The sequence below is a fragment of the Neophocaena asiaeorientalis genome, unplaced genomic scaffold (genome assembly GCF_003031525.2).
Source record: "Neophocaena asiaeorientalis asiaeorientalis breed wild unplaced genomic scaffold, Neophocaena_asiaeorientalis_V1.1 scaffold523, whole genome shotgun sequence".
NCBI lineage: Eukaryota > Metazoa > Chordata > Mammalia > Artiodactyla > Phocoenidae > Neophocaena > Neophocaena asiaeorientalis.
The window spans coordinates 1,423,434-1,449,373 of record NW_020175436.1 but is presented as its reverse complement, the minus strand read 5'-3'; the positions used below and the strand labels follow the sequence as shown (position 1 = coordinate 1,449,373).

General features: G+C 48.3%; 1 protein-coding gene across 3 annotated transcripts; it reads left to right on the top strand.

Annotated features, from left to right (window-relative positions):
* The first annotated feature begins 3,417 nt into the window (after positions 1 to 3,417).
* Positions 3,418 to 22,101, top strand: STMN4 (stathmin 4). Of its 3 annotated transcripts, none has more exons than XM_024767742.1 (6): positions 3,418 to 3,478; positions 14,758 to 14,836; positions 15,978 to 16,073; positions 17,226 to 17,434; positions 18,249 to 18,440; positions 21,485 to 22,101. In XM_024767742.1, exons 2-6 carry the CDS (start codon positions 14,824 to 14,826, stop codon positions 21,542 to 21,544), a joined length of 570 nt encoding a protein of 189 aa, XP_024623510.1. In that variant the 5' UTR covers positions 3,418 to 3,478; positions 14,758 to 14,823; the 3' UTR covers positions 21,545 to 22,101. The 3 variants fall into 3 exon arrangements, with proteins under 3 accessions (XP_024623510.1, XP_024623509.1, XP_024623512.1); XM_024767741.1 differs by lacking the exon at positions 3,418 to 3,478 and adding an exon at positions 16,729 to 16,809 and having other exon boundaries at positions 14,824 to 14,836; positions 21,485 to 21,544; XM_024767744.1 differs by lacking the exon at positions 3,418 to 3,478 and having other exon boundaries at positions 14,824 to 14,836; positions 17,229 to 17,434; positions 21,485 to 21,544.
* The last annotated feature ends 3,839 nt before the right edge of the window (positions 22,102 to 25,940 follow it).

The window sequence follows — 25,940 nt, the reverse complement described above, 5'->3', positions numbered from 1 at the left end:
TGCTTGGTCCATTTTATTACAAACCATGTTTCTTTCTTTGTTCCATCACCATGTTGCCTTATGCCACGTCAGGGGAGCAGCCCTGGGACTCTCCCTTCCAGTAAGGTTCCAGGGGTGGTTCTACCCACTCTCCCTCTTCCCAATATTCTTTTCTCTCCCCCTCCCCCCAGTTCAACTCCAGGCCTCACCACTTACCAGCTAGGCTGTTTGCAAGTTACCTTTCCCATCTGACTCTGTTTCTTTTTTTTTTTTTTTTTGCGGTACGCGGGCCTCTCACTGTTGTGGCCTCTCCCGTTGCGGAGCACAGGCTCCGGACGCACAGGCTCAGCGGCCATGGCTCACGGGCCCAGCCGCTCCGCGGCATGTGGGATCTTCCCGGACCGGGGCACGAACCCGTGTTCCCTGCATCGGCAGGCGGACTCTCAACCACTGCACCACCAGAGAAGCCCCTGATTCTGTTTCTTTTATAAATGGGGTCCTTTTTTGTGAGTCCCTTTCTCACAAGGCTGTTGTGAGATTTATGGATTATGTTACACCAGGGGTTGTGAGGAGAGGGAAAGGGGAATTCTTGTTTAATGGGCACAAATGTTCAGTTTGGGAAGATGAAACGTTCTGGAGATGGATGGCAGCACATCATTGTAAATATATTTATATATCCCATCACATCTTAGTACTCAGATCGCAACTAGCTAATTCTAGAAATGGGCAGCCCTCCCCCTTTCTGTCCCCCATCTTGGTCTCTAATCGCAGGTGGTGACGACCTTTTCCAGAGCCGACAGATTTGTGGAGTTCCAGACTTCTCAGGGCTGGGAGGGAAGAAGAAAGAGACTGGGGGAGGGGAGAGAAGCTCCCTTGACTGCAGAGGTAGCCACAGGGTTCAGGTTGGCTTGGAAACCCGATCCCAGCCAGGTATGCAGTGTGGCCTCTGTTGTCCCTGCCTGTTGAGGAAACCTTTTAGGTATCCCTAGGCACTCCCGATTCCCTCTGAGATGGGCCAGTGTGGGGCCCGAGGGTGATGGGCTAGTGGGGCCCGAGGGTGATGGGCTAGTGGCGTGTGGCATGCACGGTAGGTAAGCGTGATGTTCAAACAGAAGATGGGTCTCTTCTGCTGCTCTTGCAGCACTGCTGGTTCTATCTATGATTACACGATAGAACCAGTGGCGATGAGCTTTGCAAATGCCAAAGGCTGTCGGGGGGCGTTCGTTATTCTGGCCACTCCCAGTGTGGCTGGCCAGAGCGGAGCAGCCTAATGAAAGGTCTCCCCTCCTGAAGTGAAGTGGGGGGCTTGGTGATACATGTCCACATGGGACCTCCTGGAGGACAACACAGGGGCAGTGGGCACAAGATGCTAACCAGTGAGTCCCAGCTGTGGGGTGCAGCCCGGGGGTCAGCGCCAGATCTCGAGAACCTACCTTTTCCCCAGCTCACCTGCAGAATCAACACATCCATGTCTTATACATGCAGGACCTGCGACATGTAGATAAATGCTCATTGGTGCTATTGTAGTTAGAAAAAATAATTTCAAAGCATGGGCTGAATTCGAGGTAACTTTTTGTCATGATGTGCATCCTCAGTCAGCAGGGCTGTGGTGGTAGAAGGTGAGGGTCGGTGAAATTGATGGCGGTTGAACAAACCCTCCTTTAAAAGGGTGAGGGCATGGAATTTGGACCCAGGCTACAAGGTGGATGGACCTTGAGGACATTCTGCTGAGTGAAGCAAGCCAGACACAAAAGGACAAATACCGTATGATTCCACCTACATGAGGTAATACATGAGGTAATGAGTTTGCTGGAATAGGCAGATTCACTGAGACAAAAAATAGATTAGAGCTTACTGGAGGTTGTGAGGAGAGGGAAAGGGGAGTTAGTGTTTAATGGAGACGGAGTTTCAGTTCGGGAAGATGAAAAAATTCCTAAGATGGGGGGCAGGGTGATGGTAGCACAGCACTGTGAATGTACTTAATGCCACTGAACGGCACACTTAAAAATGTGAAAAGGGATTTCCCTGGTGGCGCAGCGGTTGAGAGTCCGCCTGCCAATGCAGGGGACACGGGTTCGTGCCCCAGTCCGGGAAGATCCCACATGCCGTGGAGCAACTAAGCCCGTGCGCCACAACTACTGAGCCTGCGCTCTAGAGCCCGCGAGCCACAACTACGGAGCCCGCATGCCACAACTACTGAAGCCCCCGTGCCTAGAGCCCGTACTCCACAACAAGAGAAGTCACCACAACGAGAGGCCCGTGCACTGCAACGAAGAGTGGCCCTTGCTCGCCACAACTAGAGAAAGCCTGCACGCAGCAATGAAGACCCAACACAGCCATAAATAAATTTATTTTAAAAAATGGTCGAAATGGTAAATTTTATGTTATGTGTATTTTACCACAATAACAAAAATCACCCCCCGCAAAAAAAGGGGAGAGGCGAGGCTGGTTGGTGGCCAGGTGGCTGGCTATTCCTGCCGTGGAGGTGGGGGGACGCAGGGCCCCCTTAAGAAGGCTTTGATGGGGAGCAGTGTTCTGCAGCGCTCCACAGACCTCTACGCCCCTAACTGCCTCACTCTGCCACCTTCAGCCAACTGGCTGAGGGTGGGCAGGTTGAGAGGTTTGTGTCCTGGGCTCCCTGCCCCCGTTTGCTGAAGCCACAACGGATGACCTGTCACCTCCCTGTAGGGTTCCATCTCATTTAGGAATCACCAGGGTGGTGATGACTTTGAGCTTCAGTCATGGTCTCCCTTCCTCTGGAAGATGCAGGTGGGCGAGGTGGGCTGTGAGGACCCACCAGTGCTGGCCAAGTGGCCACAGCAAATGTGTGGGCCATGTGCCAGCCAGGTGACGAGAAGGAAGCGTTGTTCTCGTGGGACCCCCGTGCCATGCCCACACCAGCTCCAGGGCCCAGGGTACCTGCAGCCCCTCCTTGCCTTCTGATTCACTGTTCAAACCCACCAGCCCTTCTGACAGAGCTAGAAGCAGACACCAAGCCCTCCAGGGAGCTATTTTTAGGGTTCATCTGTTCTTTCTGATTTCTCCTCTAGATTCCATATTCTCCCACCCCCAGATCCAAAAAAGCTAAAGAATCTGGCAATCATTCATCATTCCCTCTGTCTAGGTGCTCTTTCTTCACTGGGCAGCTCGGTTTGCAAGCTGGGCTCTCACCCTCACCTTCCCGTACCACTCCCTCTTTCTTTCTTCATCCCCACCCTCACCCTCTGGTTCACCAGCTCCAGAGGCAGCACAGAAAGCAAGCTATTTGTCTGACATCATCTTCTACTCCCTGGCCTGCTAAGAGTTACTCACTCAGGCAATCCCTGCTCCGCCAGAGGAGACTGTCCAATTGCCAAGCAACCCACTGTTGGCCAATCACGGAGCTTGGAGGTGATGTCATGGCAAGAGCTGAGCAGTGGTGCTGATGTGGAGAGAAGCCCAGGGTACCACTAATTGAGGGAGTGAAGAAGGGAGCAGCTCACTTCTAACTGGACTGCAGGTAAGTAGAAATAGAAGGCAAATTATTTGAGGCTTTTCAGACAAAAGAAAACAAAAACAACCCAGCAGCTGCAGAGAGGAGAAGCAAGGAGTCTGGCACCTATTGTGTTGCCTTTCGGTTTCACTCGATTAAACTTTGTCAAATCCTGGTGGAAACGGGGCGAGGTGAAAAGGATGGTGCCTGGCAGAGGGGCGAGGGTGGGCTCCAGGTGTTTCTTCTATCCTGGAGCTCAGGGGACAGAGGATGGGTGGGAATCAGATCGGATGTCCACGGTGAGTTCTTTCCGCATAAAAACGTTTTGTTGCTGAGGCAGAAAGGTTTTGTTCAGAGTCTGGCTTTCCCCAGAGCGGCTCAGGCCCACCAGAGCGCTTTCAAGCTGGAAGCTGCCCTGTGGTTTACGTTGCCTTTCTCAGCCACAGCTGTTCTGTCTCCTTTTCCCATTTGCATCATCCTTTGCTTTCTCCTCTGTCTGCACTGGGTTACTTTTTTCTCTTGGTTCTAAGGGTACAATGAGATCACCATCTCTTCTCGCTCCGCCCCACCCTGAGGCCAACCTGGTCCTACCTGGGCAGGGATGGCTGGCTGTAATGCTGCGAACTGCTGGAACCCACACCTGCCACACCCTGGTCCCTGCCTGTGACCCAGCCGCCCACCCCTGGCGCTCAGCCCGCCACCCTGGCCAGGAGTTTAGGCATTGTCCCCACCTCATCCCCAGGAACCAGGGATTTGACAGCCAGTGGCCAGCTCTGTCCCCACGTGGTGGTGCTGCCTTTGTTTTATTCCTCTTGGAAGGCACGGTCAGGTGTGAAGGAGTCTCATTGTCCTGAAAAGGGCAGGTCTCCAGGACCCTCTTGGGTGGCTCAGAAATATCCAGGCAGCACGTGTCGAAATACTTTGTGCAGTGATCATCTTTCAGATAAGGAGATAATCTTAGCGCTAGAGCCAGCCGTGAGGGGGCAGAGGGGAAAGGTCTGATCCACAGCTCCACAGAACAGAGCTGGAGTTGCCCGGAGACCCTGCCCCACCCTCTAGGGTCAGCCAGACCCCCTCTCCTCAGCTGGCACCACACCCTCACCTTGCCACTGGGAATGATTCTTCCGCCCCTCCTTGAAGCCCACTTATCACTGCCAGAGCCAGAGCACCTGTCAGCAGGTCCCGGCCCTTCTGGGATCCCCAGCTTCACCTAGGCTGCTTGGGGAACAGGTTTGAAGTGGGCAAGGATCCTCAACTGCTGGATGGATCCGCCACAGAGCACTGTAGGGAGTGAGCTCCCCATCGCTGAAGCCGTCCAAGCAGAAGTTGGATGACCACCCAGCAGGGTAGCTGTAGAGGAGATTTCTGTGTTGTATTGGAGACTGGACTGGATTAGTGTTTTTCAAACTGCAGGTTGAGACCTGTTAGTGGATTGTGAAATCAATTTTGTGGGTTGTGACTGGTATTTTTTTTAGATAAAATGGGATAAAGTAGAGAAGAAAAAAGTCAAAATGCATCTCATATAGTAATGTTTCCTATACCATTTTTAGTTATATATTCTCAGTAATGTTAAATATAAATATATTATGTTTATAAATATATTTAATAAGTGTTATATTTATAAATAAATATGAATATATTTATGTTTATATTTCAGCTATATATAGGTGTATGTATATATATGTATATATATATGTACAGTTATATATGTGTGTATATATGTATGTACATATATATACACATATACATATATATGTCAGTATCGTGACATATACCTACTGGATCATGATATAAAATGTAGGTCTTTATTGCGGGTTTCAGTAAGAAAAAGGATTGAGAGACATTGGGCTAAGTAACCTCTAATTACTTTTCCTAACTATAAGACTGTACGCCTATGGATAACTCTTATTAGACTGTGAAGTTCATTTAAAATTTAAAAAGATTTTTGACTGTGGTAAAATACACATAATGTGAAATTTACCAGTTTAGCCACTTTTAAGTGTATCGTTCAGCGATATTAAGTGTTTCACATTGCTGTGCAACCATCACCACCATTCATCTCCAGAACTTTTTCACTTTCCCAAACTGAAACTCTGCCCCCACTAAACAATAACTCACCATTCTTCTCACCCCCGCAGTCCCTGGCTACCCCCATTCTACTTTCTGTCTATGAATCTTACTCTAGGTCCCTCATATAAGTGGAATCATAGTGTTTGTCTTTTTGTGACTGGCTCATTTCACTTAGCTGAATGTCCTCAAGGTTCATCCATGTCATAGACTGTGAACTTCTTACAAGGAGAACTGTTTTGTTTATAAGTGTCCCATGTACAAAATAAGTGCCCAGAGTCCAAGTGTTGTTTTAAATGGAAAACTGTGTCTCTTTAAGGAGAGACTTTGTTCTAAAGGACCCATCAAAGTCAGAGAAGTATGGTCTAATATCGTCCCTCTTGAGCAGATTTTTGGACAGACATGTTATTGCTGGTGCGGTAGCGGGAGTGTCTTTGCATTTTTTGCTTCCTTATGTATATCTCATTATGGCTCAATCATAGAAATCCTAGGGCGAAGGGAGATTAGCTGCCTTCTCTCATACAACGAGGCCGCTTTAACCACATTTTCCCTGTGGGACGGAAGCAGGCTGACTGACAAGATTTAAAATAGAGCAATCAAGCCATAAACTGAGATGCAGAGAGCGAGGTCGTGGAACAGGAAACAAGGACATGGCAAAGAAGGAGGGTAAGAGAGAGCTAAAGCGAGACTGTCTACATGAAACCAACCATGTCGAATGGGAAAATTCAGATCTTTTGTGTTCTTGATTTTAAACAATTGGATATCTAAAAAATCAAGAGCATAACCAAAGAAAGGCTTCATTTTTCCTGAACCCCTAAGATCTTCTCTCCAGACCCCCTTGATATCTCCGTATTATTTCCTACTTACCTGGAGAGTATCATTTGGAGATCCAGAATTCCCAGAGATTTTGAAATCATGAGTAGGTAGACAGTTTGGGGGGTGGGGTGGGAAGGAGGATAGAAATTTGGAGGAAAATTCTAAAACATGCAATATGTAATTTTTATAATGCCGTGTAGGGAACCAAACTCTCTCCTTCCCCATCCCACCCCCCTCCCCTTTTATTTTGGCTTGAGAAATAAACATACATCATGTATAATCTAATTTGCTTATTAAATTAGAACTTGCTATATTTAGAGATGTGATAGTCTCGGAAAAGTTTACTTTTTCTGCTTTTCTTTGGGGAAGTGTAAGGACCAAAGGAAAAAAAAATCTCCCCTGACATTTTAAAAAGCATTTTTCAGCGTTTTACATTTCTGGTCCCACAAGGAAGACAGGGAGACACACAGATAAAGGTATACCACCCCTGCCTTCTCACACACACCTATCTTGCTTCCCCAGCAAAGCTCGCTGGTTTTTTCCATCAATCCAGACTGATCATTGTGTGTCTACTCTCTCAGGGTCCTGCTGTCCATGGTGGGTGGTGAGAGGCAAGAGGACAGAACAGAAGGGGCAGGCATCTGGCGGGGTGGCCTAATTTATGACAGGGCACAGGCAACCTGAGGGTTCAGAGAACAAACAAGTGAATGTGAGTACAGAGAAAAGAGCTGAGCGCAGACTCTGGGGTAAAAGACCTGGCGGGGAAGGGGATGGGCAGAGTGCAGAGTTAACAGTGCATCATTTGGGTGTCGGTGCCCAGAAATCCAGACCAGGTAGGGAGCAAGGTTCAGACTGAGTATGTGGAAATAGGTGGATAGACTCGGTCTGCTGATGGCCCAAACACAACTGGGCTATAGGTCCCAGGACAGGTCTGTCTGTTTCCTAAACCTGCCACGAAACCAGATATGTATGGACTCAACAAAGATTCCATGAGTCCCTCCTGGAAAAAAAACTACTTCATAAGTAGTCTAGCTAATCAAAAAGTTTTATCAAATTAAAGAACTCAAGTACAAAAAAGACAGGCTATTGATAATGATCACCAAGAAAGAAAACACTAGAATTTAGTCATTGTCTAATTATAATCAACACGTTCATAAAGCTGAATGCAAATGTCAAATATCTTGAGGCTGGGGAATAGATCTATTAAATTCATCATTGTATTTCTCCTTAGTACCTCGCCTAGTGCATATAGTAGGTTCTTCATAAATATTTGTTGAATGAATAATGCAAGAAAGAAATCAATAATGATACTCCAGAACTGAAAATCCAAGTCATTGTGACAAAATCATGTTTGTAGGGAAAGGAAGCAAAAGTATGCTAAAACTCTTATCTCATAAAGAAGATTATTAGATACTGTTTTATTCTTCATGTAATGAAATTTACAGGCATACCTCACTTTATTGTGCCTCAGAGATATTGCTTTTTTTTTACACACTGAAGGTTTGTGGCAAGCCTGTGTTGTCAGATGATGGATAATTATTACTTAACAATAAGTATTTTTTAGACATAATGCTGTTGCACATTTAATAGACTACAGGATAGTGTAAACATAACTTTTATATGCGCCGGGAAACCAAAAAATTCATGTGACTTGTTTTATTGCGACATTCGCTTTGCTGTGGTGGTCTGGAACTGAACCCGCTATGTCTTCAAGGTCTGCCTGTAGACATAAATGATTTTAACTTAAAGATAAAAGCAAGATGTAAAACTTACAAAGCACTGGAGAAGAATGAAAGAACAAAGAAATAAGAGTAATATTGCAAAAGAGAAGGGTCTCGCTTTAAGGTAGCTAAATGTTGGGCCAGAAACAAGGCTTTGCTCCTTCGATTTAATCTTGGGAACGACACTGGACCTCTTGGGCCCTCTGAAAAAGGGCGTGAACCGGAAACGCTAAAGATCTCCATGGCTCCTCCCACTTATGGGCAGAGAGCTTGACCCCGGGAAATGATCACAAATCTATTGCTTTTTCTCTGCTGATGTGAAAATGATTTAATTTACTACACTTGGTAGGTCATGTGTGTGCATTTTAACAGGGACTTTCTGAGGCAATGCCTGACACAAAAGAGAGCTTAATGGTGAGACTGGGCCACCCATGGTTGGGAGGCCGATCTGGCACAGGCAAGCCTTTGTGTATCCTTCAGCCACATGCCCCAGGCAATCATTCATCTTGCTTACATTTACACTTGGCCTTGTGTCTGAAGAAGTACAATGGAACTTTGATATAAGAAGACTCTGGTTGAAATCCCATCTTTATCATTTTCTACTTATACAACTTTAAGCAAATCAAGTCACCAACCTGAATTGATCATCTGTAAAATGGGTATATTAGTATCTGTTTGATAGGATTTGGAGAGAATGAAATGATAAAATATATATGCCCAGATTACAACTATGTAAAAATAATAGACATAAAAAGAAAACTAGAAGGAAATGCCAATACCAAAAAGCAGTAAGATGACAGGGATTTGTTTCCTTTTCTCTGTCACATAGATGTTCTGAAATATGATATTAATATGTTTGTAATTAAAACATTATAGATAAAAGGAATAGATGCATATATATATATGCACTTGAAAGTGCCTGGTAAACTGTAAAGCACTACAAAATATTCCTCTTGTGACTAGGAGTTAGATTACAGGGACGTGTTCTATATGTTGATGCTTCCAAGTGCTTTGACCCCAGGACCTCACACAGAGCTGGGTTCCAATCCCTTGCACTCCCTCCAGCAACCCTGCACAGAAGCCCATGCCCCTGACTTTTACTTCTAATATATTGACTCTTCTGCATCTATTGAATGGAAAATAAAATTAGCCCAGAAAGTGCCATCACTGTGGATTATTTGGGGTTGTCCATTCTGCAGACTTAATTTTCTTCCTCTGGCTTGCCTACAATTAGGAGGGGCTCCTCAGACTTACGCCACCAGAGCTCTGCACTTGCCAACAGGTGACACCTCCTTCTTTCCTGGAAACACCATTTCTAGGAAACGAAGCTGCATTTCTCAGCGTGTTAGGGACTGTCTGGGGCTCCCACCATTTCTTCCCTTTGAAGCCTCGGAAGCAAACCTAATGGTGGGGGAGCGGGGCGGTGATCAGACAAGCACCAGTTTCCCAAGGTCAGTTAATGCCAAATGACGGTCAACCCTCAGTATCTGAAGGTTCCACATCCACAGCCATGGAGGGCGGACTGTACCACGCCTGGGACTTGAGCATCCATGGATTCTGGTATCCGTGGGGGTCCTGGAACAGATCCCCTGCGGATCTGGAGGGATGACTATATTCTGCTTTGCCCAGTGTCCGTCTGTGAATCTCAATAGTCCCTTCTTGGCCTGTGCTCTAAAATCTACTCTTTCTCCTTGTAGAACATGGTCCTTGTTACTGCCAGAGAATTGCCAAAGGCTAGCAGAAACTTCCAGAGGCTCCAAATTCCCACCCAGGGGACCCATGTCATTCTTTCATTATTGAAAACCCCTGTGGTTATTTTAGGAAGTAGCTGAGGGCTTGGCACAGAATTAAATATTCAATAAATATTGTGGAAGGGATGAAAACCACAATCATGAAAAAATAATTTATCTCCTTTTTTTTTTAAAAACCCAAAGAAGACTGCCAATCAGTGCGAAATAACCAGGTTACTATGTGGACATGATACATATGGATATGATTCTGACATTTAAGTAGCTCGTGCAGCTTACTTCCAGTGATTATAATTTCGACAGGACTTTTAAAAAGACTGATAATTGGCATGAACCTAAAGAGCCAGCTTCCTGTACTGCTTGTGGCTAAAGCACGTGGGTCAGAGCTCAGCGCTTCCACGGCCTGACTCTGTACCACAGTTCTTTTACTGTCTCTGAACACTCTTAAGGTCCACTCTATTCAAACCATTTAGATGTGCATTAGCTTATTTTCTCTCAAAAACAGTCCACGAGATGTGACACATCCTGATGGCATTATCTGGGCAGTGTTTGCAGTGACAAATAAAACGCTCACTTGGGTTGTGTTGGCGGTCAGAGATGCCTCCGGAGACCAGGCGTGCACACAGTAAAAGGCCACATGGCATCTGAGAGCTGGATGCTCTTCTCTGTCAGCCACTGGCCACAAGAAGTGATAGCTATTATTGTTGAGATGATTCTCGGCATCACCATTTCCTCTCTTCCTTTTTTTTTTTTTTTTTTTTTGCGGTACACGGGCCTCTCACTGTTGCGGTGAGCACTGGGAGCTGAGATGCAATGAACGAATCATGGATTTGAACCCTGGCTCTGTCACTTATTAAGTGTATTAGTTTCCTGCGGCCGCTGTAACAAATTATCACAAACTTAAAGGCTTAAATCAACAACAAATCCTTCTCTTGACATTCTGGTATCCAGAAGTCCAAAAATGAAGGTGTCAGTAGGGCCTCACTCCCCCAAAAACTCTAGGGGAGGGTCCTTCCTGCTTCTGCCAGCTTCCAGTGTTCCAGGCATTCCTTGGCTTGTGGCAGCTCACTCCAACCTCTGTCTCCATCTTTACATGGTCTTCTTCTCTTTGTGTATCTCTCCCCTGCCTGTTTCTTTCTTTATTTTTTTTTCTTTTTTCTTTTTCTTCTTCTTTTTTTTTTTTTTTGCGGTACACGGGCCTCTCACTGTTGTGGTCTCTCCCGTTGCGGAGCACAGGCTCCGGACGCACAGGCTCAGCGGCCACAGCTCATGGGCCCAGCCGCTCCGTGGCATGTGGGATCTTCCCAGACCGGGGCACGAACCCGGGCCCCTGCATAGGCAGGCGGACTCTCAACCACTGCGCCACCAGGGAAGCCCCTCCCCTGCATGTTTCTTAGAAGGACACTTGTCATTGGATTGAGGTGCCACCCAGATAATACAGAATGATCTCATCTTGAGATCTTTAACTTACTTAAACCTGCAAAGACCCTTTCCAAAGAAAGTCACATTCCCAAATTGCAGGGATTAGGATGTGGACATACCTTACTGGGGGACACCATTCAACCCATTACACTGAGTGACCCTAGAAATGCCACTTAGCCTCTCTGAGCCACAATTCGCACCTGTATAAAACAGGAATAGTAATTCCTACATCACAAGGTCATGATGAAAAAGTGAAATCATTTGTCACATAGTAGATGCTCTATAAATACACATGCTTAATGATGCAGATTCCAGCCCTGTGAAGCTGAGAGATCTCAGTTGCAAATCCCTTGGCCATGCATACCTCTGCTCATCTTTTTTTTTTTTTTTTAATCTTCTTTTTTTTTAAAAATTTATTTAACCTTATTTTTTGGTCACACTGCACGGCCTGTGAGATCTTAGTTCTCCAACCAGGGATCAAATCAATGCCCCCTGCATTGGAAGCGTGGAGTCTTAACCACTGGGCCGCCAGGGAAGTCCCCTCTGCCCATCTTTAGGATGTCTCCTCTTCCCAGCCCCATCTTCTTTCTCTGTCTCTCTGACCTGTGTTCTCTACTTGATTCCTCCTACACCTAAAATTCCTAGCATAACATCTTCCATTGACGTGTAGAGAGAGCACTTAATACGTATTTTTCATTCAATCATATCCTGAGGCTAGACTGTTTTTCCCTGAGTCCCCAGGACCATGGAGGAGACAGCAGTTAGCATCCAGTCCTTCCACTGGCCACAAGAGAAGAGCTTGTAAGTCAGAAGACCTGGATCCTACAGCCAGCTCTACACCAGCTAGCTGTGTGACCTTAGCTAAGAGTCTTAACATCTCTGAGCCCCAGGTTCTTTATGAAAAGCAAAGCTGATGATGCCTGTCTTAACAGCCCAGACCAGCCTCCTGCAAAGATCAACTGGGATAATGTAAGCGACCAGAACCGTAATCAGTAAAGGGCTCCATGAGTGTAGGGTCTTAATTATCATTTCCAGCTCAAGCCAAAGGGTGAGGTCCCTGACTCCAGATACCCACACCTACAGAAAAAGCCCAGCTCAGTCCCCCTTCTTTCTCAGGGTGCCTTCTCTGCCTCCTCTTTCCTATTTGGACCCCCACTTCTGATTCATTACCCAGGTTAAGGTCCAAGGCCATGCCCTGTCCTGGCAACGGCTCACTCCCTCTGCCAGTCACCCCATCAATCAGCCTGGACATGAATGGGAGATGGTGTGGAACAGAGCTCATGACCAGGACTGTCGTATCCAGGCACTTAGCCCGCATCCCTGTTTGGGGACTCGCTGGTACTGCCAGGATCAACTTGACTCCGAGGAGAGAGGGCCCATTGTGCTGCATCGGGAGGGGCACGACAGGGGCCTCTGGCTCCAAAGCACAAGGAGAAGAACACAGCGACGCTGCAGGGAACAGAGCCCTTCAAGGTCAGCTGACCTGGTTTCAAATCTCTGCACTTTCACTTTTTAGCTGCGTGACCCTGAGCAAGCCATACAAACCCTCTGAGCCTCCGTTTCCTCACCTGCAAATGGGGACCACAGTCCTTACCTGCAGGGCTGGTGAGGCCTCGGAAGCAGGTGTGTGGTACCCGGTAGCGACCTTGTTGTAAAAAGCAGGGGAAAAGGAACTAATATTTATGAAACGTTCCCTTTTGCTGGACACTTTTCTCATTTAATTTGTACAACTCTGTGCAGAATTAAGATGGGGCGAGCAAGGCTAGACTTGTGAAGTAACCAGTAACATCTACAAGAGAGATGAAGTCTGTCTGACTCCACACTGGCCCAGCCCCACAGCCAGAGCTGAGCCTGCTGCCCCCATCCGCTCCCCTGCCCATCCCCAGCCAGGACAGACCCTGGTCCCCAGAGGGAAAACACCTCAGTAAGCAGGGAAAGGGCTTCTCAGTTAGTCTCAGAGTCCCTCTGGCTCACGGCGCGGCAGACAGGGAAACTGTGGGCTCATGCCACCCTCTGCTGGCACAGCGACCACTGAGAGTGGCTGTGTTTGTCAGGGTTCTCCAGAGAAATGGACCAATAGGATACACATAGAAAGAGATTTATTATGAAGGATTGGCTCATGCAATTATGGAGGTTGAGAAGTCTCACCATCAGAGCTGGCTGCAAGCTGGAGGCCCAGGAAGGCCAGTGGTGTAAATCTAGTCCAAGTCCGAAGGCCACAGGGCCAGGAGCTCCCGTGCCTGAGGTCAGGAGAAGACAGACGTCCCAGCTTCAAGCAGACAGGGAAAATTCTCCCTTTCTCCGCCTTTTTGTTCTACTCCCTCAATGGATTGGGTGATGCCCACCCACACTGGGGAGGGTTATTTTCTTTACTCAGTCTGTCACGCAAACGTTCATCTCTTCCAGAGACAACCTCACAGACACACCCAAGGGTGATGCTGACCAAGCTATCTGGGCATCTCTCAGCCCAGTTGAGTTGACACAAAAATTAACCATCACAGCGGCCAAGGATCAAGTGGTCCCCATGACGGCCACTCACTGCTGGCTATTCCTCACTCCATCAGATAGTAGCTTTCAGGAGATTCCTGTCACCTCCTGTCCCAAGACACTCCCCAATCTGCTCCCTCCCTGCCTCTCCTGTTACGCCACCTTCACGCTTTCTGGTCCGGCATCAACCAGCTTGAGACCCCATAGACGCCGGGCTTTTTCAGCCTGACTTGCACGTGCTGTTCCCCCAGCAGAACGCCCTCCCTGCCGTCTCCTGCTTCATTTCCACTCATCATTCAGAAGTTCCAGGGCTGGTAACATCAGGGGGCCCTTCCTAGCTCCCCAGGCCTTGTGCTGAGTCTGGAGCCCTGTCTCTGAGCTCCCACAGTAATCCCGAATGCGGATTTCCATCTCTGCACGAATCACACAATGATTACATTATTCCTTAGTATTTGTTTATTCTCATACTCCAGGGTTGTCTTAAAGGGGGTCAAGCAGTGCTTAGAACACTGGTTCGGAGCAGGCAGGGGGCAAGAGAGTGAGGGGGAACTGAAGAGGTATCTTGACATCCTCTGTCCAATGTCAGAATGCTCTGGGCAGGAAGGTCTGGGCTGGGTGTAGGGAGGAATTCAGGACACAGAGTTATTTTGCAAATACCTCCCAGGCGATTCTGACTTAGGGTTTGTTTCTCACCTTAACCTTTCCTTCGGACCAGGCCACTGAGCTGCACAGGGAGACAGATCAACATCCATTGATACATTCAGTTTGGGGAAACCCATGTTTGAGTCTCAGGGGGTCTTGCGATTGGGAAACCAATTATGAAATGATAAACTTCTCAATTATGAAATTTTCCAAGTTCAGTGCTTGGAAACTGAACTTGACTGAGTGACGTGGAAGGGGGGGTCGGTGTTTGGGGAAGGGAGAGTCAGCCTGGAGGTGGGGGCAGATGACGTACCTCCTGGGATTTCCTCCCCAGTTGTGTAAAGACCTTCCTTATGCGAATAACCTGTCAGCTAAAACGATCTGCTTTTCGGATTTGTGACAGTGTCCTGAGCTGGTGGCAGACCTACCCTGACTTTCACTAGGACTCACCTCTCACATTCCAGAAAACATGACCCTCGCGGGTAGGTACAAAAACCGTTTACGTAATGGGGCACTACAGCATAGGGTATTTCTGTAAACGCATAGATGTACTTACATGTGCATAGAAAAGATAAAAGGCTGACAGGAAATACACCTAAGGGTTAAAAGAGGTTATCTTTGGATGAGGGGTGGGATCACAGCTGAGCTCTTCTTCCTTTTACTCATCAGCACTTGTTTTTAAAAAAGTCTTTACAATGCCCATGTATTATTTTTGCAGTTAATCCTGTTTTCAATTTGTAAAAGGAAATGAGGGGAGAGTTCAGGGCAGTAGGGATGGGGGAGGGGCCCAGAGGAGGTGGGTTGGACTGGACCCAACAAATCAACTCTAGAGAATTCCCTGGTGGTCCGGTGGCTAAGACTCGGCACTTGCACTGCTGAGGGCCTGGGTTCGATCCCTAGCCAGGAAACTAAGATCCCACAAGCTGTGCGACGTGGCAAAAAAAAAACCCAACAGTTATCAGCTCTAACTCATGACCTCGCAGTTTCCAAATCCTCCCCAAACACTGAGAGACCAAATGGGGGTGGGGGGACCCCTCCAGCCCTCATGGACACCAACCTCACTGGCTTTGACCACTGCACTGGGATGGTCAGGGAAAGCTCACAGCCTGACCTTGTCACCCAGGGAGAGGCAGGACCACAGGGATGGCAGTGGCCTTCTTTACCTTCAGGGAAGCACTGCCAAGTACTCTGAGAATGGAGTGTGGGTTTCCTCCGTCCTGGAGCAAAAGGAACAGAATATCCTGGGCACGTACGGGGCCATAGAAATTGAGGTCCAGGGTGCCGGCAGGGGCGAGGGCACTGGTGCTTGAGGTCCATACCTGCAGGCATTTTGCGTTCAGTACCACAAAGGGAGATGATGTGCTGGAGAGAAGATCGGGGCCTCCGGGTGCCCCGGAAGGCGCAGGTAGATGGAAGTGGGTCCAAATCACACACAGGGATCCTGAACAGAGCTGCTCAGGGCAAAAGGGGCTGGGTCTCCAACCAAGGGGTGGATTTGGGTGGTTTGGGTGCCTCTGTGGAGCTCGGTGACCCCCCGCTGCTCAGGCACCCACACTTGCATGGGTGCTGGCTTCTGAGTCTAGGAAGGGGGCTGCCCTCTTCACCTGTCGGGTGTTTCCACAGCCTACAAAGAGAAGATGAAGGAACTCCCGCTGGTGTCCTTGTTCTGCTCCTGTTTCCTGGCAGACCCCCTGAATAAGTCATCCTATAAATATGAAGGTACGTGAGGGTCACAGTCAGAAGAGTAAAGACGGAAGCTTCCCGTAGCTTGCATCCAGGAGGCCAGCACCTCCACCGCAGTTTCCTGAAAATCTCCCCCCTACACTGCATTCTCTTTCCCAGAGCCCGTAAAATCACCACAGCTGATTCTGAGGGTCTAAGTCCCACGCGAAGGTGGGCGTGGGGCTGCGGCCTGGGGGACCAGACAGCAGCTGGGGGTCTGAGTCAGACCCTCTGCAGAGTGCCCTCGATCTCAGCTTTTGTTCGTGCGCTGTGGAGGACGCAGAGGCCGAGTAGACAGGGGGTCTGCCCTCGGGGACACCTAGCCTAGAAGGGGGACAGTCATGGTGTAAATGAGCCGCCCACAGGTCTCCTCAGTGAAGGGTCGAGAATGCTCTGAGCAGGTCCAGATGTGGCAAGGGACTTCCGCCCTTCAGCCACCCAAGGAGGCTCTGAGATCGCTATGCCACCTGAGTGCTGTGACAGGTCCCAGGACACTGGCAGGGAGCACTGAATGGCCACGTCCTGATTGGAGGTGGTGGTCAGGGCATAGGTCACCTCTTAGTTTCCTGGGGCTTCAAAGGAAAGGATGGATTTGGTCTGGAAATGACAGGTGGGAGTGTTTGGGTCACCTGAGATTGTTTTTTCTGTTTAGGCTGGTGTGGGAGAGAGTGTAGGAGAAAAGATGAAAGCCAGCGGAGAGACAGTACTGACTGGAGAGAAAGAAGAGAGCAGGGTAGGACGGGGCAAGGGGAGAGGTGTCCGAAGCCTGAGCCGTTGGATTGGTAGCGGGGCAAGGAGCGGATGGGAGGTGGGTGGTAAGTAAACGCCTCAGTGTGTGCCAATATAAGCAAGAGCTCAGCCACTGGAGGAATCTTGTCAGAAGCAGAAGCAAAGCCAGTTGCTACAGCCATTATTAGAAATCCCTTATCCTGGGGCCCCTGCTCGCAGAGTCTGAGACCTTCCTGTGGCTACCAACTCCTTCAGCCCCATCAGGCCCAGCGACATTCGGTGCCATGTTTAGGACAGACCCAGAACCCTGGTCATTGGTCTGCCTTGGGGACCTCAGACCTCCCATGTATGTGTGCATGCTTTAGGGGGGGCCCCATATGGTCTTCAGGGGGTGAGCAGCCCCTTTTCTGCTCTCTGTAGCAGACACGGTGGACCTGAACTGGTGTGTAATTTCCGACATGGAAGTCATCGAGCTGAACAAATGCACCTCTGGCCAGTCCTTTGAAGTCATCCTGAAGCCACCCTCCTTTGATGGGGTGCCCGAGTTCAATGCCTCCCTCCCCCGGAGGCGAGACCCATCGCTGGAAGAAATCCAGAAGAAACTGGAAGCGGCTGAGGAGCGAAGGAAGGTCGGTGCTGTCCCTTTTTCCCCTCTGTCTGAGCACGAGGGGGAAGATGTTGAGGAAGACAGGTGGTGGCTCTGAGCTGGGGGTCAGGTCACCACCAACCTATAGGTATCTAGGCAGCTCTTCCAGGCACCGGGCAGAGAATGAGACACCATTGAGGGAAACAAAGAAGGAAAAGCCCCAGGTCTCTAGGAGTTTGGTTAGGGGGATAAGTCACTGAATTACATAACTCCCAGAGGTGACCTTATTGTGACAAGGTAAGACATTGACCAACACTAAGGATTTAGGGAAAGCTAGACAATTAAGGAAAGGGGTCCTTAATTGGGGGAGGGGGAAGAAGGTCATGGCATGGTATACCTTCACCCCTTGGTGTGCCTTCCTCGCTTTCTACGGATTCTTATGGCCCAACTCTTATGCCATTTCTGTGTAAGCTTTCCTTCATATTTGAAGCTGAAAATTATCACTCTTGAATTCCTATAGCACTTCTTTTCTATCTCTCAAGGCATATGTCGCATGCTAGCCTGGGTTAGAGTTATTAATACACTCTTGTCTCTAGTAGACTTTTTTCTTTCCCAAGTTGCTGGAATAGTGCCTGGTACTTAGTATCTGGTCACTCCATATTTGTGAATGAATGAAAAAGAGGACCAAGGGTCCAGTGGGAGAATCCAGGAAGTGTCCTTGCTTCCTGCCAATGGGCCAGGCAACCAGGCTCAGGGAGGCGTGTGTTCTGAGTGTGGAGCTCTTAAGTCATGATGCTAAAAACACACCCTGGCACGCTCACCTTCAAGGGCCTCTTTCTCCCTCCATGCTCCACTAGTACCAGGAAGCTGAGCTTCTGAAGCACCTGGCAGAGAAGCGAGAACATGAGCGGGAGGTGATCCAAAAAGCCATTGAGGAAAACAACAACTTCATCAAGATGGCAAAGGAAAAACTGGCTCAGAAGATGGAGTCCAACAAGGAGAACCGGGAGGCCCACCTTGCCGCCATGTTGGAACGGCTGCAAGAGAAGGTAAGTGGTCTTGGATCAGAGAGGAGACTCTTGGGACCTGTTCCTCCTTCCACGGCAAGTATAATGGACACGCAGACCATTTCAGGGAGCAGGCAGCCTCAAGCAAGAATTCTGTTAGGCTGGATCCTTAGAGAGTTCCAAGGGATGATTGGGGAAGTCATAGGCAAGAAAAATGAACCGAGATTTGGAGTTCCTTGGGTGACATGCTGCCCAGCTACACAACTGAAATTTCTTATTGTCTGAGGGAGATCAGACCTCTTATCTTCTAGAGAAAGCCTGCCTAATGCAGGGGAGTAGGGATGAACGAGCAGTTATACATTCCTGGCTTCATCCTTGAATGGACCGATTTGACTTAATGAAAGATGCTGACTTGAGCTCTTGGCTCTAAGCCAAGGGCATGATGAGCTGAGTTGCCCACTGAGCAGGAAACACAATCCTCTCCAAGTCTCTTGATATGGACTGAGTGAGTCACTGGTCTTTCCAATATTCTGCCTCTTGTCAATAAACCAAATGGTGTCGCCTGAAGATGAGAAACGTGAGAGACTGGGGTTGGTCCCACGTGTCAGTGGAATAACAGCCCGTTCTGCTGAGAACATGCTGGCCTCATTTCCTGAGTCCCAAGGCTGCCCCAGTTTCTCCTGCGGCTCCTGGGAGAGCTCCAGCTCTGTGTTTTATTTCCAGGCGCCGCCTGCTGCGCGGTGACTCCCGGGACCCGATCGGTGGCCTCGTCCCATGGTGAGCTGCGTGGTCCCCGCTCCTTTCTGCCCAACCACCTAGAGTCTCAGACCCTTGGCAAAGCGACTAGAAAGATCTGGTTTCTTCACAGGGGATCTGGATGTTGTGTAGGCCCTGCAGCTGGCCAGCATGTGGCAGGTCCTCCGCTCTCTTTCTCCATCCTTCTAGAGGCAGCAAGGCCTCCATCAAGTATCACATGGGAGGGAAGTGTTCCGGGTCTGATTTCAGGCTTCCCCAGTTATTGAGGGATGGGTAGGAGCAAACTCTTGCAGGAAAAAAAAAAAAAATTAGGGATTGGGATAGGATGGGGCATGGGTTCTTAGGCTAAACCCAAGTGAAATATTGAGGCTAGAGCCACGATATGGCATTTGAAAAATTGCAAAACATTTTTATTTCATCATACCCCTATCCTCACAATGAGGTAGGCAGGATGGGTGTTATCCTTATTTTACTGATGAGGAAACCATGTTAGAGAAGGTCAAATGACTTGTCCAGGGTCACACAGCCACTAAGCAGTGCAGCTGGGACTACAGCCCAGTTCTTTGGATATGAGGCCAGGTGGCTCTTTTTTTCTTTCTTTTTTTTAAAAATTTGGCCATGCCATGTGGCATGTGGGATCTTAGTTCCCCGGCCAGGTATCAAACTTACGGTCCCTGCATTGGAAGCACGGAATCTTAACCACTGGACCACCAGGGAAGTCCCAGGTGGCTCTTTCAATGCTTGTTTCAGGGAGACCAGCCCACAATCATCCTGCCGGCTTTTTGTCAGACAGGGAGCCACTGGAGGCCAAGGAAAGGGAGTCCAGAAACCTAGGGTTCTGTTCAGTGAGCTCACTTGGGAATAGAGGTAGATTCTGAGCTAGAGAGATGGGGAAGGTCCACAGTCTGGAGGAAGCGCTTTGGAAGTGAGATAAGCCTTAAAGAAGCAAGATGTCAGAGCAGACATCTGCGTGAGCATCACTCCTCTGGAATCTTGACCACTCTTCACCTTTGCCCAACGATGAAGACAGGAGGTGGGATGAGAGACAGGTGTGTGCTCTGCCCCAGGCCAGGGACACCTATAAAGATGTCTCTTTGTCAGTACTTGTGTGAATCACTGGCCATCCGCACCAGACTCACTTGGTGTAAAGTTTAAAACTACAGATACCTGGACCCTACTCCAGACCTACCAATCCCGGCTCTCTAGGGATGGTGCCTAAGGACCTCAGTTTAACAAGCTTCTCAAGTCATGCTGACGAACAGCAAGGTTGAGAACCACTGCTAGACATACCACTCCTCACATTTTCCCCAGGGACATGGAAAGTTCTAGGGCCTCTCCAGGGACAGATCTGTAGTTTAAGGTACATCCTGGGACCCTGGGCTGCCTCAGTGGGTCTCCCCCAGGCGGATCCATACCTGGATGTGATGATATCTGGGTGGATGCCAGGCTCTGGCAGAGAGAGGATTTACTGAGCACCTACCGTGCACAAGGTACCATATGAGGAACTGAGAGATACAAAGAGGAAAAGGCACGCTCCCTGCCCACAAGGAGGACCCAGACGTCTTCACCATGAGCAGGGATGTAAGGTAGACCGAGATAAACCCTAAAAGTGAACACTAAAATCACAGAATTCTAGAGGTAAAAGAGCTTCCCATCCATGCCCCTCCCTTTTAATACCAGAGAACTGAGCCTGACGGGTGAAGTGAGCTGGTCAAAGACACACAGCTGATGGGCGTTTGAAGTCAGATCCTATCATTTGGTTTCATGATGCTGACGCACAAAAGAGGATTCTTTTACCACACTTACAAAAAAGCCACTTTGTGGAGCTGGACATTTCCAGAAGTTCTTTAGTCGATTTATACTTTACAAGCCCTCACCTTTCGTCAGGGGGCTTAAGACAACCCTCACTAAGGAGATGGACAGGAAACACAAGGGGAGTCCAGTTGCCTATGTGCAGGGGCGACCGGCAGTGAGTTCTACCTGCTCTTCCGGCACAAGCTACATGGAGCTACTCCTTACATTAGGTCAAGCAGTGTAATCAGTGCAGCCCCCAGACGGCCAGGTAAGGGCGGTGGAGACTGGTGGTCCCTGCCAGGTGGGTTCCCCCAGGGAGGCTGTGTCTAGTCAACGAGCATCCAGGGGCCCCACCAGCAGGCTCGTTCACCTGCGACCTTCTGCCCCTTCTCAGGACGCCTTGGCAGACCCTGCTCGTCACTTCCTGTGGTGGCCAGTGGTGGCCACACTCTTTGCTTTGGCTCTCCTGCCCCTCGGCCTTCCTTTATCCTGGGAAAGCCCGTGTGACCTGTCCTTCTCCCTCCCTTCCTTCCCAGGACAAGCACGCGGAGGAGGTGCGGAAAAACAAGGAGCTGAAGGAGGAGGCCTCCCGGTAAAGCCCAGAGGCAAAGAAGTTTCCAGAACGGCCGGACAGCTCCAGCGGCTCCGCAGTTCCCGAGGCAGCCTCGCCCGCCGCTGGCTGCTCTCCCAGCACTGGGGTTTGGGGGGAGGGGGGTGGCCAGGGGCGTTTCCTCTGCTTTTGGTGTTTGTACGTGTTAAGAATTGACCTGTGAAGCCATCCTATTTGTTTCAGGGGAACAATGATGGGGTGGGAGAGGGGAGAAAAGGAGCGAGGTTTGGAATTGGAGATAGAGGAGGACTCGTGGGCATTTGCTACCCAGCCCAGGGCAAGTCCTCAGCTTCTCTTCACAGTGAGCATCCGGGCACCGCCTTGAGGGAAGTTAAAATCAGGCGGTAGAATTCCGACTGAAGGGCGGAGTCCTGGGTGGAGCGAGGGCTGCAGGGCGTGGCCAGAGACGCCAGCAGGGGGTGGGGGTGGGGTCTGCGGCTGGGGGATGTCTGAGTGTGTGTGTGTGTGTGTGTGCGTGTGCGTGTGTGTGTTTTAACCATCATCTTTTGATCATCATGACCAATAATGAAACATTTACTCCAAGTCTCCGGTTTTTTATTTCTTGAATTTGTCCTTTGTGTAATTGATAGAATGTTCTTGAATTTGGTTTCTACCCATCAGGTGCCAGATGCCCCTTTTATTCCTTAGTTGGACCATCAGAGTATCTGAGGTGCTGGGTGAGGAGGGTTGAAACACGCCAGCCTTCCTTTTACCACCCTGCCCCCCGCCCCCCATCCCCCGCTTGTGGGCTGCCCCGTGTTGGACTGAGTGCACTGAATTGGTAAGAAAACAAATCCAATTTCCTTTGCATGGATTGACATTCTAATGTGGTCCCCAAGATGCAGAGTAAGAAGGAAGTCCTCACTTTAGGGGTGTGGGATGCTAGGTGGTCACAAATAGCGAGCTAGTGAGGAAATAAAACGTTTGTTAGTGGAAAGCAGAGGGGATCATTTCAGATCCAGCAGTCATCCCTTTATCCAGAACGCCAAACCACGGCTGGGAAAGGAGTCTCCCTCCTCCTATCCCTGCAAACAGGAGTGGGGTGGGGGCAGCCTGTGTGAACAGGATCCCAGGGCACCTCCCCACCCTGCCCCTCACACTGTAGTTTCGTACAGCTTTGTAAATAAATCGTTTGGTATTGCTATCCCCTCTGCCCCCACTAGTGGTACTGCAATTTAGCTTCATTTTAGAATAGGATAACAGGAGGGATCAGAGATGATGATGATGATGATGGTGGTGGTGGCAGCTAACACATAGGCAACATTTACTAGATGCCTGACAATTTTCTGAGTCAGTATATATATATACTCACTTAATCCTCACAACAACTCTATTATCCCATTTTGCAGACAAGGCAACTGAGGCTTAGAAAGGTTAAGTAACTTGCCCAAGGCCACACAGGTTGTAAGTGAGAGAACAAAGATGTCAATTCTGGTGTTTTGCTTCCAGAGTCCAAGTTCTTAGCTCCTGCACTGTGCTGCTTCTCAACACTCTCGAACTAGGATATGTCTTAGGACAGTGTTCCTCAGACTGCGAGTTGTAACTCATCGGACTGTGAAATCAACTTAGTGTGTGCCACCCAAAGTTAATTTTTTAAAAATAGGAACAGAAGAGAATATAAATGGAAACGGAAATAGAAAATAACATATCAAAGTGATTCCAGGCAGTAATGGAGATACTGTTTTATGGAAATTGTATTTCAATTTTATATTTGTATGTAAGTTCCAGGTCATAGCATAAGATGTATTTTTTTTAACTTTTTATTTTATATTGGAGCACAGTCGATTAACAATGTCATGTTAGTTTCAGGTGTACAGCAAAGTGATTCAGTTATACATATACATGTTATCTATTCTTTTTCAAATTCTTTGCTTAATATTATGTAACAACCTAAGTGGGAAAAGAAGATGTATTTCTTACTAGAAGTTGCAGTCAAACCTTTGGAAAGTCACTGCCCTAGAATGAATAAGGAGCCCAAAGCTGTAACCCCAGGGGCTTCGGAAACCTGCTGTGCTTGAGAAAGTGAGAGGCTGTGACCATACCATCAGGAACTGTCTGCTTCTGGGGACTTCCCTGGTGGCGCAGTGGTTAAGAATCCGCCCGCCAATGCAGGGGACACAGGTTCGAGCCCTGCTGAGGGAAGATCCCACATGCCGCAGAGCAACTAAGCCCGTGCGCCACAACTACTGAGCCTGCGCTCTAGAGCTGCGAGCCACAACTACTGGGCCCATGTGCCACAACTACTGAAGCCGTGTGCTTAGAGCCCATGCTCTGCAACAAGAGAAGCCACCGCAATGAGAAACCTGCACACCGTAACAAAGAGTAGCCCCTGCTCACCGCAACTAGAGAAAGCCCACGTGCAGCAACGAAGACCCAATGCAGCCAAAAATAAATAAATTAATTAATAAAAAAAAATTTTTAAAAAAGAACTGTCTGCTTCTGAGTAAAAGGAGACAAGAGTGACCTCAAGGGTCTATTCCCACAAATTTATCCCACCAGCTTCTTCATCTTTCCATTGGAATACCCAAGGTCAAGAGGAAGGTCCATTCCCACCACCCTCTTTCACCAAACTCCTGCACTTCCCATTCATTCCCTGATAAACCCTGTTGATCCACACCTCCATTGTTTGCACACTTCGGTTCCCTTGCTTAAGTTGCTCTTCCCTGCCTGGTTGAATTAATTCCTATGCATTCTTTTAAACTCAGTTTAGATATTAAGTTCCCTGATTCTGCCAATACTTCTCTACCTCTTAGATGTTTTGATTACTGTTTGATTATATTTACCTATCTTTCTCAGATGTTAGACTTGAAATTCCTTGAAAACAGAAACTAGTTTTATTAATCTTTGGGTCCCAGGCAATGGTTGCTCCAGCATGTCTGTAGAGGATGGGATTAGAGGCAGTAATCTGGTTGAAAGAAAGGCCAGGGTACTTGCCTTGAAGCTGCCTTTGTATTGAATTTCACTGAAGCACTGTATGTAGGACTCAGAAAACACTATCAATTGCACATATCAAGGAATAAAGGTGGTTGGTCCAGATTATGCAGGAGACTAAAACCCATCACCAAGACCCCCCTGGGTCCCATTAATCTCCAATTCCTGATGCTTAAAACTAAAAATTCCAATTATATGTCCAGCATGGAGCTCACTTCCAAGCATTAAAAAACAATTCTCACATTGAAAAGGTTTACAAAACCTTTCAATGGGGACAACCATGTGGGACATACATGAAACGCCCAAGGCAATTTTTCTTCCAATTTCAATTTGTATCAAAATCCCTGAGAGTTTGTTGAGATATACATTTCTTTGATGTGGGTGTTTGTAAATGAAAATAATTGACCAGGCTTATTGAAATTATTATCTTTTGAGGATGTTGCCTTGGCACTTCCATTTTAACAAGCCATTCTCCAGGTTTTTAGGGAGAGAATCAGGACTACAGCTTGAGGAGTTCTGCACAATTAAGAACTAAACCATTGGCAGCATCTCTGAGGGCGAGAGGAGGGACAGGTTACCGACAACTGGAGGCACTGGAGAAGACTTCATGGCATAGGTGGCACTTAAGCTGAGGTTTAATGAGTGAGCTGACTTTGAGCAGACAGGAAGAGGCAGGCACAGGAGGACGAGGCTTGGGATATAGGTGTGGGAGCCATGAACCTTGGGCAATAGCTGCAGCCACAGAAGTAAATGAATTCCTCATCCAGGAAGAGTATCTGAAGGAAAGGGCTTTTGGGAGGCCTGTCATGATGTGGCAAGCTGAGAAACTGGTGCCAATAAAGGGCAGAGTAAGGGCATATTTTATATCCTGAGATCCCAAACCAGGTTTTCAACGGGGTCTGCAATGCCCCCTAGAGGTCATTTTGTAATTGTGCGGCAAGAATTTCGGTTAAGATGTGGAGCCGGCTCAGCTCTTCCTTTGAGTGGGTGGAGACAAAGTATGCTAGATGTTCACCAAGAGAATGTCCACATCACACTCAGCCTCTGAATGTAAGTGAGAAACTTGCTTATGATGATCCAAGCCCAGAACCTAACTCAGTGTTACATATGAACACAAACTCCCTCCCACTCCACCCCAGTGACTTTTGCAGGAATGTGACTCCTCTGCTGTGCCACTCTCAGCTCCTTGATCTATCCATTCCTCTGTGCTCTGTCCTTGGCTCCTGAGTCCTATTCCTCTCCATTCACTTTGTCCTTGGACTTGATTCTTTTCTCCTGATCAGCACCTTCTCACAGACAAAAAGCGAATTTGGACCCACTCTGACAAAACTTAAAAGCAAGCCTTGAAAGGATCATACTGCTCTCAGGTAAATTATAGGCATGCCAGAACAAAGTCCAAACCGGGTCCAACGATGTAAAATTAAAAATATCTGGCATCTAATAAGAATCTA